This window comes from Carex rostrata, chromosome 6 (assembly GCF_964058835.1).
Source record: "Carex rostrata chromosome 6, lpCarRost1.2, whole genome shotgun sequence".
Taxonomy (NCBI): Eukaryota; Viridiplantae; Streptophyta; class Magnoliopsida; order Poales; family Cyperaceae; genus Carex; species Carex rostrata.
In genome coordinates, this window is record NC_135923.1 from 2,562,306 (window position 1) to 2,578,623 (window position 16,318).

The 16,318-nt window shown below is 32.7% G+C and overlaps 1 protein-coding gene across 1 annotated transcript; it reads left to right on the plus strand.

Annotated features, from left to right (window-relative positions):
• The first annotated feature begins 5,367 nt into the window (after positions 1-5,367).
• Positions 5,368-9,684, plus strand: LOC144556152 (cytochrome P450 71A26-like). The gene is made up of 2 exons (XM_078304640.1): positions 5,368-6,266; positions 8,930-9,684. Exons 1-2 carry the CDS (start codon positions 5,388-5,390, stop codon positions 9,545-9,547), a joined length of 1,497 nt encoding a protein of 498 aa, XP_078160766.1. The 5' UTR covers positions 5,368-5,387; the 3' UTR covers positions 9,548-9,684.
• The last annotated feature ends 6,634 nt before the right edge of the window (positions 9,685-16,318 follow it).

Consider the following 16,318-nt stretch of genomic DNA (forward strand, 5'->3'; position numbering starts at 1 on the left):
TAGATTTCTTAAAGCCTATCTTAACCCTCTACATTTTCACAAGGCCAGGTTAGTGCTACTTCACTTGTCAAGTTTTCTTAAGAGGATAGGTTCAAGATTTATTGAATTGATTTCACATGATAAATTTTGATTATTAAAACTGTTCTACTTTATGAATTATGTGTTTACGTGCAATATTTATAATTTTTTTTGTATTAATTTAATATAGTAAAGTGTTCAAAACATAATAATTTTTTTTATTAAAATGTACTTAAATATATTTTGTTTTTGACGGTTTGATTTTATACTAAACTAATTCAAAAATTATAAATTTTGCTAATAAACTCATTATTTACGAAGTTAACTCATTCTAAATGTACTCTCTCATTTATTAATTATTCTTTATAGTATAAAAGAGATTACATGAGATCAGTCGTGTGGGTTTACTAATATTGTTTGGTCAAAATGTGCTAAAGTAAGAACTAGTCTTTGATATAGTTGCAAAAACACATGATCTCTATGTAAAAGGTTATGAGTTCAAAATCTGAATAGAAAAAAAATCCTTTATTGTATTAATAATAATATTAAATATATAATTAGTGGCTTAACCTCCGATCTTAAAAAAAAAAAAAAAAAAAAAATGTGGCGAAGTTGATACATGATCAGGAGTGGAGGGAGCAGGAAAAATCTCATATATGACATTAGAAAATATCCTTTTTGTCATTATCCGGGTACAATTTAATTATCTTTCAACACGTCATGAGAAAAAGAAAAATGAGGGCCGCTATATTGACTAACCCAGATCTCATACATGAGACATGACCTATATATAAGAAATTGTGAAGTATGGCCTATTCTAGTTTTTATATGACAGCTTGGATGTAATCCATATTAATTAAAAGGGGGAATTTCATGTATCCCCTCAAAAACTCCAATATTATGTATTTTCCCCTCAAAAGTTTATAATATCATATTTATCCTTCAAAAGTTTAGAAACTCATAGATTTACCCAATTCACCAACTTTTTCATTAATTTCAAAATATTCAACCTTTTAAATTCATAATTCTCATTATACCCTTGTGAGAAATAATAGAAATTAATGTCCTCCCTAATGTCTAAGCCTCTGTGTCCGGTCTAGTAAAAACACAAGTGAGACCAACTGAAAAATTAATGTGCTCCTTTCATCCTTCAACCATACCAGTCAAAATATATTTGAGAAACCATTTCTATTCCAACTAAGAAACACAAGTGGAGTTTAACATCTATGGTTATTGGAGTTTCATATCCATGAGAATTTTGGAGAAAAAGCTGAACTCCCAAATTATGTTTTCTCAGAAAGCAATTTATATAGAGGTTTGGAGATAAATTGGAATAGTCAAAAGAGAAAAGATAAGGTCCAATTGCTTTAAAAAATTAATTGGATCATATTTCAAAAATAAAATATTCTAGGAGGCATTACCTCATGCGCCCACAATCTACCATAAGCTATTTTGTTAATTGCATTGCCTATATATATAAGGCTAGTAGTTGTAACCATTGCGATTAAGAAACAAAATAACAAATTTTTGTTCTCTCTTTCAATATCATTTTTCGGCCAATTTACTGGTAAAAACTCGATTCTTTTGAAATTCGTTCAAGTAGTTGATTTTCGGCTCAATTGTGATTTCGGAGAGAGCTGTCAGATCAAGCATCTGACACAGGGTGTGAGGTTTTCTTTGGAGAAGAAATTTATGTGAGAGAAGAAAAGAAATTTATGACGAGCAATACTCTTTGAAGCGATTTGGCACCAGCGAATTCATTGAAAAAAAGTCTAAGACTTCACACGCTACTTGGTAGAGTTACTACTTGTCATCTGACTTGGGGGAGTATGATCCCATAATATCAAGATTATTCCTTCTTCTCTCCAAATCTTTGATGAACTCATGAGCAAAACCACGTACGAGACACGTTTGGAGAGTGGATTTCTGCAAAAAACATTGAATTGAAATATAAGATTAAAGGCCGCCAAGATTGAGAGACAAAAGTTTTGTTGGAGAAGTCGGAATACTATAGTAAATATGTTATTAAAAAGCTTTGGGTCACTTCATTATTAATTTATTCCTTTATTTCTTTCTATGAGTAGTGAATTCGAACGAGCACACAAAGAGAGAAAGGGGAGAAGAGAGAAAGGGGTATAATGGTCATTTTTAATATTTGTTTAATAAATTTAGAATGTTAAATATATTATTAGTTTATTGATTTTGGGTAAATACATACGTTTTTAAACTTTTGAAGGGTACATATGATATTAAAAACTTTTGAGGGGAAAATACGTAATATTGATGTTTTTGAGGGGATATATGAAATTCCCCATAATTAAAACCTTATAGATTATCTTTCATGTCATTATTCGGCTTTATAACACTCGAAATGGATAGCCTAGCTAGCTAATCCCAACTAAGATAGGACATTTTTCTCAAATTTAAAATTTCGTCAGTTTTTATCTAATTCTAACCTAATCCTAATCTAGATAGGACACAAAATGGATGACCTAATATAATTATAATTGAAAACATATGGGTTCATGGTCTTTTATGAACACTTAAAGGTGAGAAACTTGTTTGATATTTTTTATGAGATGATATAGAAAACTCAAATTTTGATTATATAATTTTATTTGACTCATCAAATAATTTGGTTATTTATTTTAGAATTTCTTCTAATGACTCTTTAAATATATTTTCAGAATATTTATTACCGTTGAAAACATATTAATTAGCAACAAACTGTAAATTTATTCTAATGACCCTTTTATATTGATGACATTCTGATTTGTTTCCAAATTTGGAATTTAGAAACAAATTAAGCAAAATTAATGTTATCAAAGATTTAGAAGCAACAAATGTTATTTTAGGAACGAAAATGATTTTCTCTTTTAATTCAATTAAATTATCTCAATCTCATTACACTTAATCAATCATTGATCAATTTGGATTTTCAAATTCCAATTCAATAAATACACAATATGATAGGTACGAATTATCGTAGCTCATAGCATATGTCTCAAATTATAGGTTTTCTTATGTATTTAACTAACAAAAGTAAACATGATATATCACTTGCACGATGCGCATGAATACTTTCTTGATGATGTATAAATACTTTCTCGATGATGTATGAATACTTGCATGACGAGATAATAATACTTCTGCAACATACAACTCGAAAGTATGTTATCATAGATCTCATTTGAAAGAGAAAATTGTGTAGAAGACGTTCGTGGTTTTAGATTTGCAAAATTCCTCACAGATCATCAGAAATATTGATTAGATTGAACGGAGAAAAAAAATATACCTCTAAAAATGTGTAAAAGATGGATGAGTGATGTGTCCAGCTTTTTTATTTACGCTTGTATGACGCGGATGAATACTTTCTCGATGATGTATGAATACTTGTGCAATGGACAACTCAAAAATATGTCATCATGGATCACATTTGAAAAAGAAAAATTGTGTAGAAAATGATCGTGGTTTTAGATTTGTAAAATCCTCACAGATCGTTAGAAATATTGATTTAATGATTGGGAGAAGAAATAGAAGAAGGTTATGAAATAGCTAGGCGTACGTGCTCCCATATATTTATACTAAAATTCGGCATCTAAACCCAATTAATTACCAATTTAAAAATTCTTCGTTGGATTAATGGACCCTCTAAAGTAGTTGTCAGGTCGATCGAGTTAATGATTGAAAACCCTTGCATTTGTTCCACAACATAATTTATTTATTTATCGTTTCACCGGCCAACCCTCTTTATTGAAAAAATGATTGGTCTTTGAAGAAGATGGCTCAATTATTTGAACTTTTTTTATTGACAAATTTATCTCCCGTACAAATTTATAATCTATATCTGCATTAAATATGCTTCAGACAGATCTTTTTCTTTTTCTTTTTTTAAACTGACGCATACGTGTCCCTCCCTCCTCCTCTCTCTCTCTTTCTCTGTTGAAAGAGAGCGAATTTGGGTTGTGTTTGAGAGAGCTCTTTCGCATAGAGAGAATTTTAGTTGAATTCGCATCCTATAAGATATCTCATATTTTGTGTGACTTGTTGGAAAATCTCAAACTTACAAATATATACGATCTGCACGAATCACAAAATAAGCTGTGCTATCACAAAATTTAAATAAGCTACCTCCCTGTGCTATCTCCGAGTAGACACCGGACACGTCAGCCACGCAAATATGAGGTATCTCGGGAGATACACACTCATTTGAGTTACGGTTCCATTGTGTTATTCCCATTCTTCGGTTCGTTTTAGAGTAATGTTTTGTTTGTTTTGAGCTTGGTTGGATCATGTTAGAGCTGTGTCAATCCATTCTCTATGTAGAACATGAAGATATATGATCATTACTCCAAAGATATCATTTTTCACGTATTAATTTTAATCCAACAAATACTTTATTTTATTAATCCAATGTGTAGTTTAAACCTTTCTATTCATCAGGGTCATGTTTGGTTGTCGAGTAAAGTTATTCTGAGTTAAATTATTTACTCGAAATTAAGATAGATTGAATTAATCATGTTGGTTGGAGAGTGGTAGAGTAAGTTGATGAAGAGATAAAATTATAAGTTGGATGTTACTCTAACCGTGGGACCCACATGTGCAGTAAATTACCCCATCTTAATATTTCAAACCGTGGGACTCCACAACCAAATATGATCTAGCTAGGTCCATATACCTAAGCAACTGTATAATAAAAAAATAATTAATTACAGTAGACATTTTTGATAAAGCATGCACAATCTGTGACGTTACCAATGAAATGGGACTTTTCTTCTTGATGCATCTGACATTAATTGATACATGGCCCTACCACACAATATATAATTTATAACTATCAGTCATCAAGAAAAGTGTGATTTTGAAGAAAGTGAAAATTACATGCTAATCCACAAGTATCGGCTCTATATTACACTCACAAGTCACAACCCATTCACCTCAGCGAGCATCATTTTTCTTTGCCCTAAGCTCACTTGCATTGAAAATATAAAAAAATAGTCAACGCAATGATGGAGATTATAAGAAAATTTGCTATGGTATTATTGTAAGAGAAACCAAAAATTGGCTTTTACAATTATGCGGATCTGAACCGTTCATATGGATTTTAATACAGATCAAACGTTGCTTTAGGTCAGATTTTGGATAAAGCTTTGTCCAATGTTATTTTCACATAGGGTAAGGAGGAAGTTGGGAAGATAGGTTTTTTATTTATTTTTATTTTTTATAATAAGTGTCGTTATCAGCTTGATTTGTGCAATAAATTGATTGATGCCCAACTACAACACCCGGGTGTTATAGACTAGCACATTGGAGAAAAAGAAAGACAATCTCACATAACAAAAATGGTGATCTTTACTTTAACGCAGAATATGCCACTACTCTGTATCTTACTGTTATCTATCTTCATACTTTGCTTCAGTGTAATGAGAAGAAACTTCTCGAAATGCCCCAAAAAGTTGCCACCTTCGCCTCCAAAGCTTCCATTAATAGGAAACCTCCACCAAATAAGCTCTCTTTACCATCAATCTTTCTATTCACTATCTCAGAAATATGGGCCCCTCATGCTACTTCATTTTGGAGAAATACCATGGCTTATTGTTTCGTCATCTGATATGGCATGTGCTGTCATGCGGACCCATGACCCCACCTTTGCCACTCGGCCTTTTGCTGTTGTCAGTGACATCCTTCGTTTTCGTGACATGGCCTTTGAACCCTACGGTGAGGATTGGAGGCAATTGAAAAAGATCTTCACAATCCATTTAATGAGTGCCAAGAAGATTGCCTCCTACAAAACAATCAGAGAGGAGCAAGTTGGTAATTTGATTGCAAAGATTAGCAACCAGGCCTCCATTTCGAGCGGTAATCCTATAGAATTAAGCAAGTTTTTGTTCTCATTCATGATTGATGTAATTTGTAGGGTTGTTTCTGGAAAATTCATTATGGAAGAACGGAGGTACGCCATGATCCGAGAGATGGTAGAGGAGAATTTTAATTTAATTGGTCGATTTAGTATTGGTGATTTGTTTCCTTCTTTGTCATGGTTAGAAGGAGTTATAGGATTGAGCAGGAGGGCTCGTAGAAATAGAAACAAGTGGGACCTGTTGTTTGAAGAATTAATTCAAGCTCATATTGAAAGTGGAGAGAATAATGAGGGACAAAATAATTTTGTTGATATTTTACTTAGTTTGAAGAATGATCCTAGCTTCAACTTTGATTTCTCCATGGATCAGATGAAGGGGCTACTGGCGGTGAGCTTTATTTATTTATTTATTTTTGGAATTTTTTTTGAGAGATTAATAGCAGCTATCAACCAGTTACAGGAAAATAAAAATAAAGTAAAGTACATCCACTAACCAGAATCATTGCCTATTTGAAATTAGAAGAGAAGAGATAAAGACAGAGAGGAGATAGAGACAATTTTGTATTTTCTATATTGATTCAATTGTATTACAGCAGCCTTATTTAAACTTATCTAAAACCCTAATGCTAATACAAACACAGCTGTAATTATCCTATTTCGCCAGTACACTAGAATGGAAGAAAATCTCAGTGATTAACTTCTATTTATATCTTGACTGGAGAATTCCATTCTATCTTGTCTATCACTATTTCTTCAATAGGCCTGTTCCTCACACTACTGACACTAAAACTTTTAATCCACATCTCCCCTTCATGACACACCCTATTCACCACCAACTGTACTGTTTGTTCTTTATCAGTAAAAACTTTCTCATTTTTACATTTCCAAATCATCCAAATAGTGAACATCAATATTATATTTCCAATTCTATTCCAAACCATAGATAGGTCTTCTATATAATACCAAGGACTTGAACCAACTCTGCTCCACTAAATCTTTTATTGTAACTGCACTATATCCCAATCTTGTGTGGACCCCGGTCCACACCTGTCTTGCGCATCTACACTTGAAAAGTAAGTGTAAGGTTGTCTCTTTCTCTACCAACCTGCACATAACACAACCACTTTGGCATGGTATATGTCTCTTGTTTAAAACATCTTGAGTTAAAATTTTATTTCTTAACACCAAGTAACCAAAAATTCTGACAGTCGGAAGAACTCTATATTTCCACACCACTGCATATCTACTCCTCATCATGGCTCCTCCCACCATGGTTTGATAAAAAGATTTAGCACTGTATGTACTCTCCTCTTGGGTCCCATTCCCACACTAAACGATCCCTTTCATCACTGAGTATTACTTGACCTTGAAAATGTTCTTCAAAATCTGTATATTACTCATCACTTCATGTAGCGAGATGCCTGGATTTGTTGGTCTGTTGCCTGTTGGGTCTGTTTACTCCAATAGGGCCTCCTTGCCATGAGTCAAACCAAAAGGAAATGCTGTTGCCATCTCCTATTATCCAACTAGTGCTCCAATGAAACAACGGTTTCAAACTAATTAGTTGATTCCAAAAAAATGAACCACTTAGAATCCATAAAAGTGGCCCATTTGTATTTTTACCTTAATTAAGTCCTTTAATGATCAAAGTCCATAAAGAGTCATCAACCGTATAAGCTCTATATAAGCTCTCCACCACCATCTTAACAACAAGGCTCTATTTTGCATAGCAAGATTAGAAATTCCCATGCCTCCCCAAATGACCGGAGTACACACTGTTGTCCAATTTATGAGTGAGATTCCCTTTTTATGTAGTTCATTCTGTCCCCATAAAAAGTGTCTTCTAATCCAATCAATGCGTTCAATTACCACCTTGGAAACAGAAAGCGTGTCATATAGTAAATAAGCAATTAGGAAAGAACTGATTTCACCAATTGGAGCCTTCCCCCTCGAGATATCAACCTTCTTTTCCATCCTTGCAACCGTTTCTCAAATTTTTTCTATTAACGGTATAAACATGTGCTTCTCCGGTGTTTGTACCGTTTGTACCGTTAGTGGCATGCCTAGATAATTAACAGGTAACTCTGTTTCTTGGCATCCAAGCACCTTGTTCATCACTTCTCTTTGTTCTTCATTCATATTAAACGGAACTGCACAGCTTTTTGAGATTAGTTTCCTGTATCTTGAACTGCAAACATGAGCTTATATGTGATCATTGTATCAATGTTCTCATGATTCAGGATATGTGAATACACACACACACAAATGTCGGCTAAAATATTTTTGGTAGCATTTCGACCGAAATGCCATAAGTTCAAATTTCATAATTTCATAATTTCATATTAGAAACTTTGATCTAATTAGTAATTCAGTAAATTGATTATATATTATACTTGTAGAATATTAATTTTTAATATTTTGAGAATTTTATTTACTATTTTTTTATAAAATTTTTAAAAAATGGAGTTTTTTGGCCTAAAATATTGGTATTTTTTCAAAGAGAGAGAGTTGGCTAAGATACAAGCACTACGATAGAGCACTTCATCCCAGCACTCATGTTCTCCATATTTCAAAGTTCAATTAGTTAATGCGAAGTACTAAAAATGTTCTCCATATTAAAATATTCGTGTAGACCAAATTTTATATGTTCAAAAAAAAATTTACTATTTTTTTTAGGATTTTTGAAGTCACTATTTTTCATTAAATAAAAATTTGCTCAAACCAGTGATATTAAAAAATCCTGAAAGACAAAGTACATTTTAAAATGGAGAACATGTTGAGCACTTCATATTAACTATTTGAACTTTCAAATCACAAAGATGAAGTGCTCAGACGATATCCCAACGCTTGTATCTTAGCCAACCTCACCTCTCTCTCTCTCTTTGTATATATATAGAGAGAGAGAGATCATATTTTGAGAAGTAAAGTGTTTGTTTTACCAGGGTGTTTTGGAAAGTAAATGACAAAAAAGGGGGAAAAATAATTTATGATGCAATTATGGCGTGTACCTTGACTTTATAACTATTTACATTTCAAAATAAAATTATTCAGGATGCATTTGCTTCTGGAATTGATACAACATACATCACCATCGATTGGGCAATGTCTGAGCTTATAAAAAATCCTAAACTCATGAAGAAGCTACAAGAAGAAGTCAGAGGAATAGTGAAGCATGGTGACATGGTGAGAACAGAAGATGTGAACCAAATGAGCTACCTAAAAGCGGTAGTAAAAGAAACCCTACGGCTACATCCTTCTATCCCTTTGCTGCTTCCAAGGGAATCAATGGATGAATGTGAAATAAATGGTTTCACAATTCCTAAAGGAACCAAAGTACTTATCAATGCGTGGGCCATTGCAAGAGAGGCAAAATCGTGGGAGGTGCCGGAGAAGTTCATGCCAGAAAGATTCATTGGTAGCCAAGTGGACTACAAAGGGAACGACTTTCAACTCATCCCATTTGGAGCAGGACGCAGAATTTGTCCTGGTATATTGTTTGGTACGGCCACAGCAGAGCTTGCATTAGCAAATCTCATACATCGCTTTGATTGGGAGTTGCCGAGTGGAATGACGAGGGAGGAGTTCAACATGGGTGATTCACCGGGATTTTCCGTGCATAGGAAGGATGATCTTCAGCTCGTTGTTAATAATGTGCACACCTCAGATTAGATATAGTTTCTTTTGCCTTATTATAGCAGAATAAGCGGCAGTTTATGTAAAATAATATTTTGTGGATTAATTCTATGCGTAATATTCGATACACTTGTTTGATTTTTGCATAAATAAATTTATGAGTATGTAAATGACATATGTTGGTTGTTACAAACATAGATTTAAGTACACAATGCATAGTAAAAAGGAACAACCAGATACTGGTATCATGGACGAGATCTAAGTGGCCTTTTCATGTTTGTGCTGGTGTCGAGTATAAAGGAACCAGTTGCATAATTAAGCTGGATTATTTTGCAAAAAGTAAAGAGCAAGTATATATAATATGTGCACTGACTCATCCGAGGTATTAGGTATAAAGGGAACAAAAAAAGCTTGGTTTCAGGATCACTGCTATGTAATACCATTTTTATTCAGAAATTTTCTTACAGTGCAAACAGATTTTATTTTATCTCAGACTAGTTTTGATACGTCCTATCTCCGAAGAGATTAAGTCACAGTGTGTCTTAGCACGTTCTAGCTCGAGAGAGATTAGTCCGTGCAGGTTAGGTATGTATTTATTATGTATCCGGGTGAAACTGAGTGCAGATCTGGTAGGTACGTAACTCTATCTTCTGTGTACTTCGGAGTATTTATAACTCTAATTTTTTTCCTCTCCATTTATATTTTCATGGATATCTCCATTTTAATTTTATGATTTTTTTTCTTAATTTTTTTTCATTTTTTGTTATTTTTTTGGGATTAATATTAAGAATAGCAAATAATTTTTAATTTTCAGCACCTTTATTTTTTAACAAATTAATATTTTACCATTTTTTCCCTATTATTTTAGTACAAAACAAACTTCTGACAAAAAAAATCCAAGTTTCCGATCCGATTAAGCCGATTCCAGCCGATTCATCCGATTCCGATTCCGATTCCGATTCCGATTCCATGATCAAGTATCGGATTTCGATTCCGAGTTTTAGAACGATGGTTGTTTCCTTAAACCGGTTTGAGTCTTGTACGGACAACTCGAACGGACCTGCTATTTGGACTTGTTACTTGGGCTTAATACTCATCTCATAACAATTTTATGGGGCTTTTAGTACATGGCCTATCAAGTTTGAAACAACAATGCAATATATACCGAGACACCGAGTTAACAAATTACTTGTCTTTCGTCTCTGCGCCTGGTCATTAGGGCTTTGTTGGAATATACGGCCCATTTGTTTTATAGGCCGACCTTGAACAATTAAAATTGGGTTCATGATTTCTTGAAGCCTATCTTCTAGTACTCTACATTTTCACATGGCTATGTCAGATTTTAATAAATCTTCACATTTCAGTGTCAAAAGATCAGATTAGACCAGCGTTTGGAATTACTACATCAATGTTTGTCAAAGGGTGCCAAAATATGAGGTACCAAAAGAGGATATACAATAGTGAAAAGGAAAACAAAAATCTCATATATGACATTTTGGTGAAATGATATATGATGTTGATCATAATTATTCAATGTTCTATGCGTGTATGATGAGGAGTCTTGACAAATATTAATTATTCCAAATGATGTTATTAATTTTTATTGCATTATCGAGCGATGGAGCTTTATGTATATGCAAATTCGATTGAAAATAATTAGAACATCAAACACAGGTACAATCGCTCAAGCAGGTTGTCACACCCAGATTTTTACTATCCGGAGCGTGATTATATAAGCATCTTCACACCTTCCTTGGCCCGTTAACCTACGTCGCCAACAGAAGTGAAAACAAAAATAACAAAACGGAGTCAGCTACAAAGCTCAGTAACCGGTTATTTAATAACGCGCTTCTCTATAATAGGCTTAATTTAACAACCATTCAAATAGACCGGATTAATCCACACAAATTCATATCAAATTATGCACACATATTTAACTAGCAATAGCACGTCGGTCTAGGTTATCCATAAAACCAGTCACATCATATTCACACATGTGTAATCCCTTTCACAGGCGATTCCCACATTCTCATAACACAATTCCTTTAATCCGTCAATCCAATGGGAAATCCATCCAACATTGGAAGGCCGCCAACCCACTGGGAAATCCATCCAACAATGAGAGGCTACAATCACATATCAAATTCCAACCTCAGACTCGCCATTCCATTAAATATGCCATCATAATTCAATATGCAATACCAATATTCAAATCAACCATACAAAACGAAAACACAGTTATAGAGAAGTCCGGTTACCTTATATATAGCGAGATGTTCAGAATTTCCAATCGGATTGCAACGATGGTTGAGAATAAGTACGACGTAGTTGGAATTTGAATCAACATATAATAGGGTTCTTCTTAATCGGTTCTGGAAGGTAAAAATGAGAGAGATAGTGTGGCAGGAAGTTGAATAAAAAGGTTTGTAATCGAATCAAATTACATGATCATATTAATTGAAGGAATTATAAGGATAGCGGCAGGGAATTGAAGGGAAGTTTAACCGGATAAAACGAAACAAATAGGCGGCAGGAAAATGAAATAAATTTAAGGGTGCGGTTCAAATCCAAAATTAAATGGAAGTTAATTTATATAGGCGGTTTATTTCAAGGGGTGCATGGGTGAATTGGAAGGGATGCATAGAGGGGATATGGATATTTATAAAATTGAACTTTCGTAAATACAGTAGATTAGTGGTTATTGGCATATTGAAAATTAGCAGAGATACATAATAGTTTGTGATCTTGTTATATTAAAGCTATAAAAGGTGAAGATCTATGGTGTAACACAAGTAAGATAGTAGATATATTATGTATTACCATAATATTTCAAGTACAGTAGTACAATATATTATACTAACATCTAGAATATAATTCAAAGAAACATGAATATTAATGACTAAAATTATTTTATTCAAATTTTTATTTTATCTTTTTACAAATAAAATATGCTATCAGATACCTATAATCTTCATGATATTATGAAAAAGTCTTGTTAGTAATAATAATAATAATTTGTTTTTTCCGAGATGTTACATTAAATGTAACATTCTGAAAAAATTAAGTAATTATTATTTGTTTACAAGACATTTTTATAATATATAAAGATTTTAGTTTTTGTTAGAAGAAGAATGAAATAATAAAATTTCCATTTATGTTTTATTCTTAAAACTTAGATTTGCGCTGCAAGCTTCTATGTTTACTTTATTTCCTTAATTATAAATCTAATCAAGCTTATTTCTAAATTATGAAAAAAAAAAGTTAATGAGACGCGTCTCATGCTCCCCAAAATTGCGCCCCCTCCCTAACCGACCTTCTAACCCACCTGTATATATATTAAATTCGCTGCGGAATAGATCAATTGCATGGTGAATCATAACCTAACTGTCCCTTTTAATTATTCTTTGCCGTAACTTACACCCCCCATCTATTCTGATTTCCATCACCAAATTCAAATGATTTGATTACTCATATGAATTCACTCTCCTCTTTTCTTATCCGACCCTCTTTTTGATAAATAGAGATATATGGAAGAAATATTTTGTTGATGTTTTGATATCAATTATTAAATGCCCGATTCGAACTCTGACTACGTCGCAGTGATTCTGAACCATTGTTGCAAACCGAATGAAATTATGAATATCTCGCTAACAGGTAACCGGACTTTTCTATAACTGTGTTTTCGCTTTATATGGTTGATTTGAATATTGGTATTGCATATTGGTATTGCAAAGGTGAGGCCATGGGTCCGCAATATGGCACATGCTGTATCGGACGACGAAACAATAAGGAATGGTGCTTCACCAAAATGAAGTAGCATGAGGGGCCCATATTTCAGAGAGAGTGAATGGAGAGATTGATGGTAAAGAGAGCTTAGTTGGTGGATGTTTCCTATGAATGGAAGCTTTGGAGGCGAAGGTGGCAACTTTTTAGGGCTTTTTGAGAAGTTTCTTCTCCTTACACTGAAGCAAAGTATGAAGATAGATAACAGAAAGATACAGAGTAGTGACATATTCTGCGTTAAAGTAAAGATCACCTCTTCAAGAGGCAACGTATTTCTTTATCTGAAAGTGTCTTTTTTTTTCCTCGAAAGTGTTTTATTTTTATGAGTGTGTTGCAATTAGCATTTATTTATAGGACAACTTGAGGGCAAGACAACACTTGAAGTGCCAACATTGACCTTTTCCTTTCAACTGCTTGGAACAGTTTTCCTTGCTCTATGTACCTGCTTACTCTGTGTAATATATCCCTTAATAGGTATATAATAATGTGAGCAATGTGGGGTAAGTTTAAATTTGAAAACATTCTCGCAAACCATCAAATTTTTATTTGATAAAATTAATAAGTACATCTTAAATTATTATCATTTTAGCATGAATGGGCACATCACGTGGTCCCATTTTAAATTCTATAATGGCCACACCAAGTGATCTTTCGAATTGGTTATTTAAATTATAAAATATATATTAATGTCTTTCATCCCAAAAAAATTCATCGAGATTTCGTCCAGCAGAAAATTTGTAATTATTTTTGCTCGAAAAAACTCGAATCAAAGACAATTTTTTCTCGATGATATTTAGTTAGTATCTCTTTAAATCTCTCTTCGTCTGAATATATATAGAGGTTGGCTAATATCAAATCGATTGTTTCTGAGGTCTCGTGCAACTAATTTGTTTTTCAATTTTCAAAGTTCAAAAAGTCAATCTAAACTGTTAGATGTGATCTCTATATTAAAATGTGCTTGGTGACCAAATTTTAATTTTTTTTTGTTTTTACTATTTATTAAGCTACATTTAAAATCGTTGATGCAATGGTCCAGCCTGGTTTTACTGTTTTGTTAAGTCACTATTGGATCAACGATTTTGAAAGTTGTTTAATAAATAGTTAAAAAAAATTCAAAAAATGTAAAATTTGGTCTCCAAATACATTTTAATATAAATATTACATCTAACTGTTTGGATCGACAGTTTGGACTTTGAAAATTGAAAAGTGACTTAGTTGCACAGGATCTCAGGAACAATCGTTTTGATAGTAGCCAACCTCTATCTATCTAGAGTCTGGCTAATATAACATCAGTGTCATTTCAGCCTATATAACACTAACTCCAAAACCTATCAAATCGACTTCAAACGGTGAATCCAAACCGTTCAAATCGATTTACTTCATTAGTTGTGTGTTAAATGCAAAATTTATAAATTTTTGTATTTATTTAGTATCAAGTAAAGTGGTCAAATATGTGAATTTTTAAGTTAATTTTAATACATCCATTTTTCAAAAAAATTACCTCTTGATTTGATACTAAAATAACTCGAAAATATATAAAATTTACATGTAAACGCATGACTCATAAAGTAAATTGGTTTGAACGGTTTGGATTAGTCGTTTGAAGTCTATTCAATCAATTTTGAAGTTAGTGTCATATGACACCGATGTCATACTAGCCGGACTCATCTATCTATCTATATATATATGTATATTTATACATGTACATATATATATATAGAGAGGTTGGCTACTCTACTTACATAAGCATATGATGGTATATGTTTATAAGTCATTTTTTCGTTTTCAAAATCCAAGAAGTCAATCTGAACCGTTAGATGTGATCTCTATATTGAAATGTGCTTGGAGACCAAATTTTACATTTATCTGATTTTTTTCTACTATTTATTAAGCCATTTTGAAAATCACTGATCCAACGGTGGCTTCTGATTTTACTGTTTTGTTAATCCACCATTGGATCAGCGATTTTCAAAGTGGCTTAATAAATAGTACAATAATTAAGAAAAAGGTAAAATTTGGTCTCCAAGCACATTTCAATATAGAGATCACATCTAACGGTTCAGATCGACTTTTTGGATTTTGAAAATGAAAAAATGACTTATAAGCATATACCCTCATATGCTCATGTAAGTTGAGTAGCCAACCTCCATACATACATACATACATATATATATATATATATATATATATATATATATATATATATATAGAGAGAGAGTTAGGCTGGGGTGCTATGGATAGCATAGTGGCCTCTATGCTACGGCTCAATATTCGAGTTTTCAAAATCCAAACGGTCGATTCGAACCGTTCATCTTATTCTCCATATTAATATCTTCTTGGAGACCAAATTTTACATTTTTCTGAATTTGTTTACTATTTATTAAATATTTTATAAAATTGTTGATCCAACGGTGGCTTAACAAAACAGTAAAATCAGCAGCCACCGTTGGATCAACAATTTTGTAAAATACTTAATAAATAGTAAAAAAATTCAGAAAAATGTAAAATTTGGTCTCCAAGCACATATTAATATGGAGAACAAGATGAACGGTTTGGATAGGCCATTTGGATTTTGAATTTTAGATTTATGGTCCAATGCACAAACCCCTCCATGCATTGCAATGCACCATAGCCCATCTCTCTCTCTCTCTCTCTCTCTCTCTCTCTCTATATATATATATATATATATATATATATATGAGGAGGGATCAAGTTACAAGAACCATTTTTTAGATTTTTAAAGTCCAAATCGTCGATCCAAACCGTTAGATGTGATATAAACAATAAAATGTGCTTTCAAATCAAATTTTACATTTTTTGGATTTTTTTTACTATTTATTAAGATGGGTACAAAAACTAGTCAAATTCAGAGCATTGAATTTTGTACCCATCTTAATAAATACTAAAAAAATTCCAAAAAATGTAAAATTTGATTTGAAAGCACATTTTATTGTTTAGACCACATCTAACGGTTTGGATCGACGATTTGGACTTTAAAAATATAAAAATAGTTGTTTTAACTTG

Bases quoted from the DNA above. Each gene is read 5' to 3' on its own strand.
- LOC144556152 (XM_078304640.1), top strand. From the start codon at position 5,388: ATGCCACTACTCTGTATCTTACTGTTATCTATCTTCATACTTTGCTTC. The intron at 6,267-8,929 runs GTGAGCTTTATT...AAAATTATTCAG, and splicing joins AGATGAAGGGGCTACTGGCG to GATGCATTTGCTTCTGGAAT.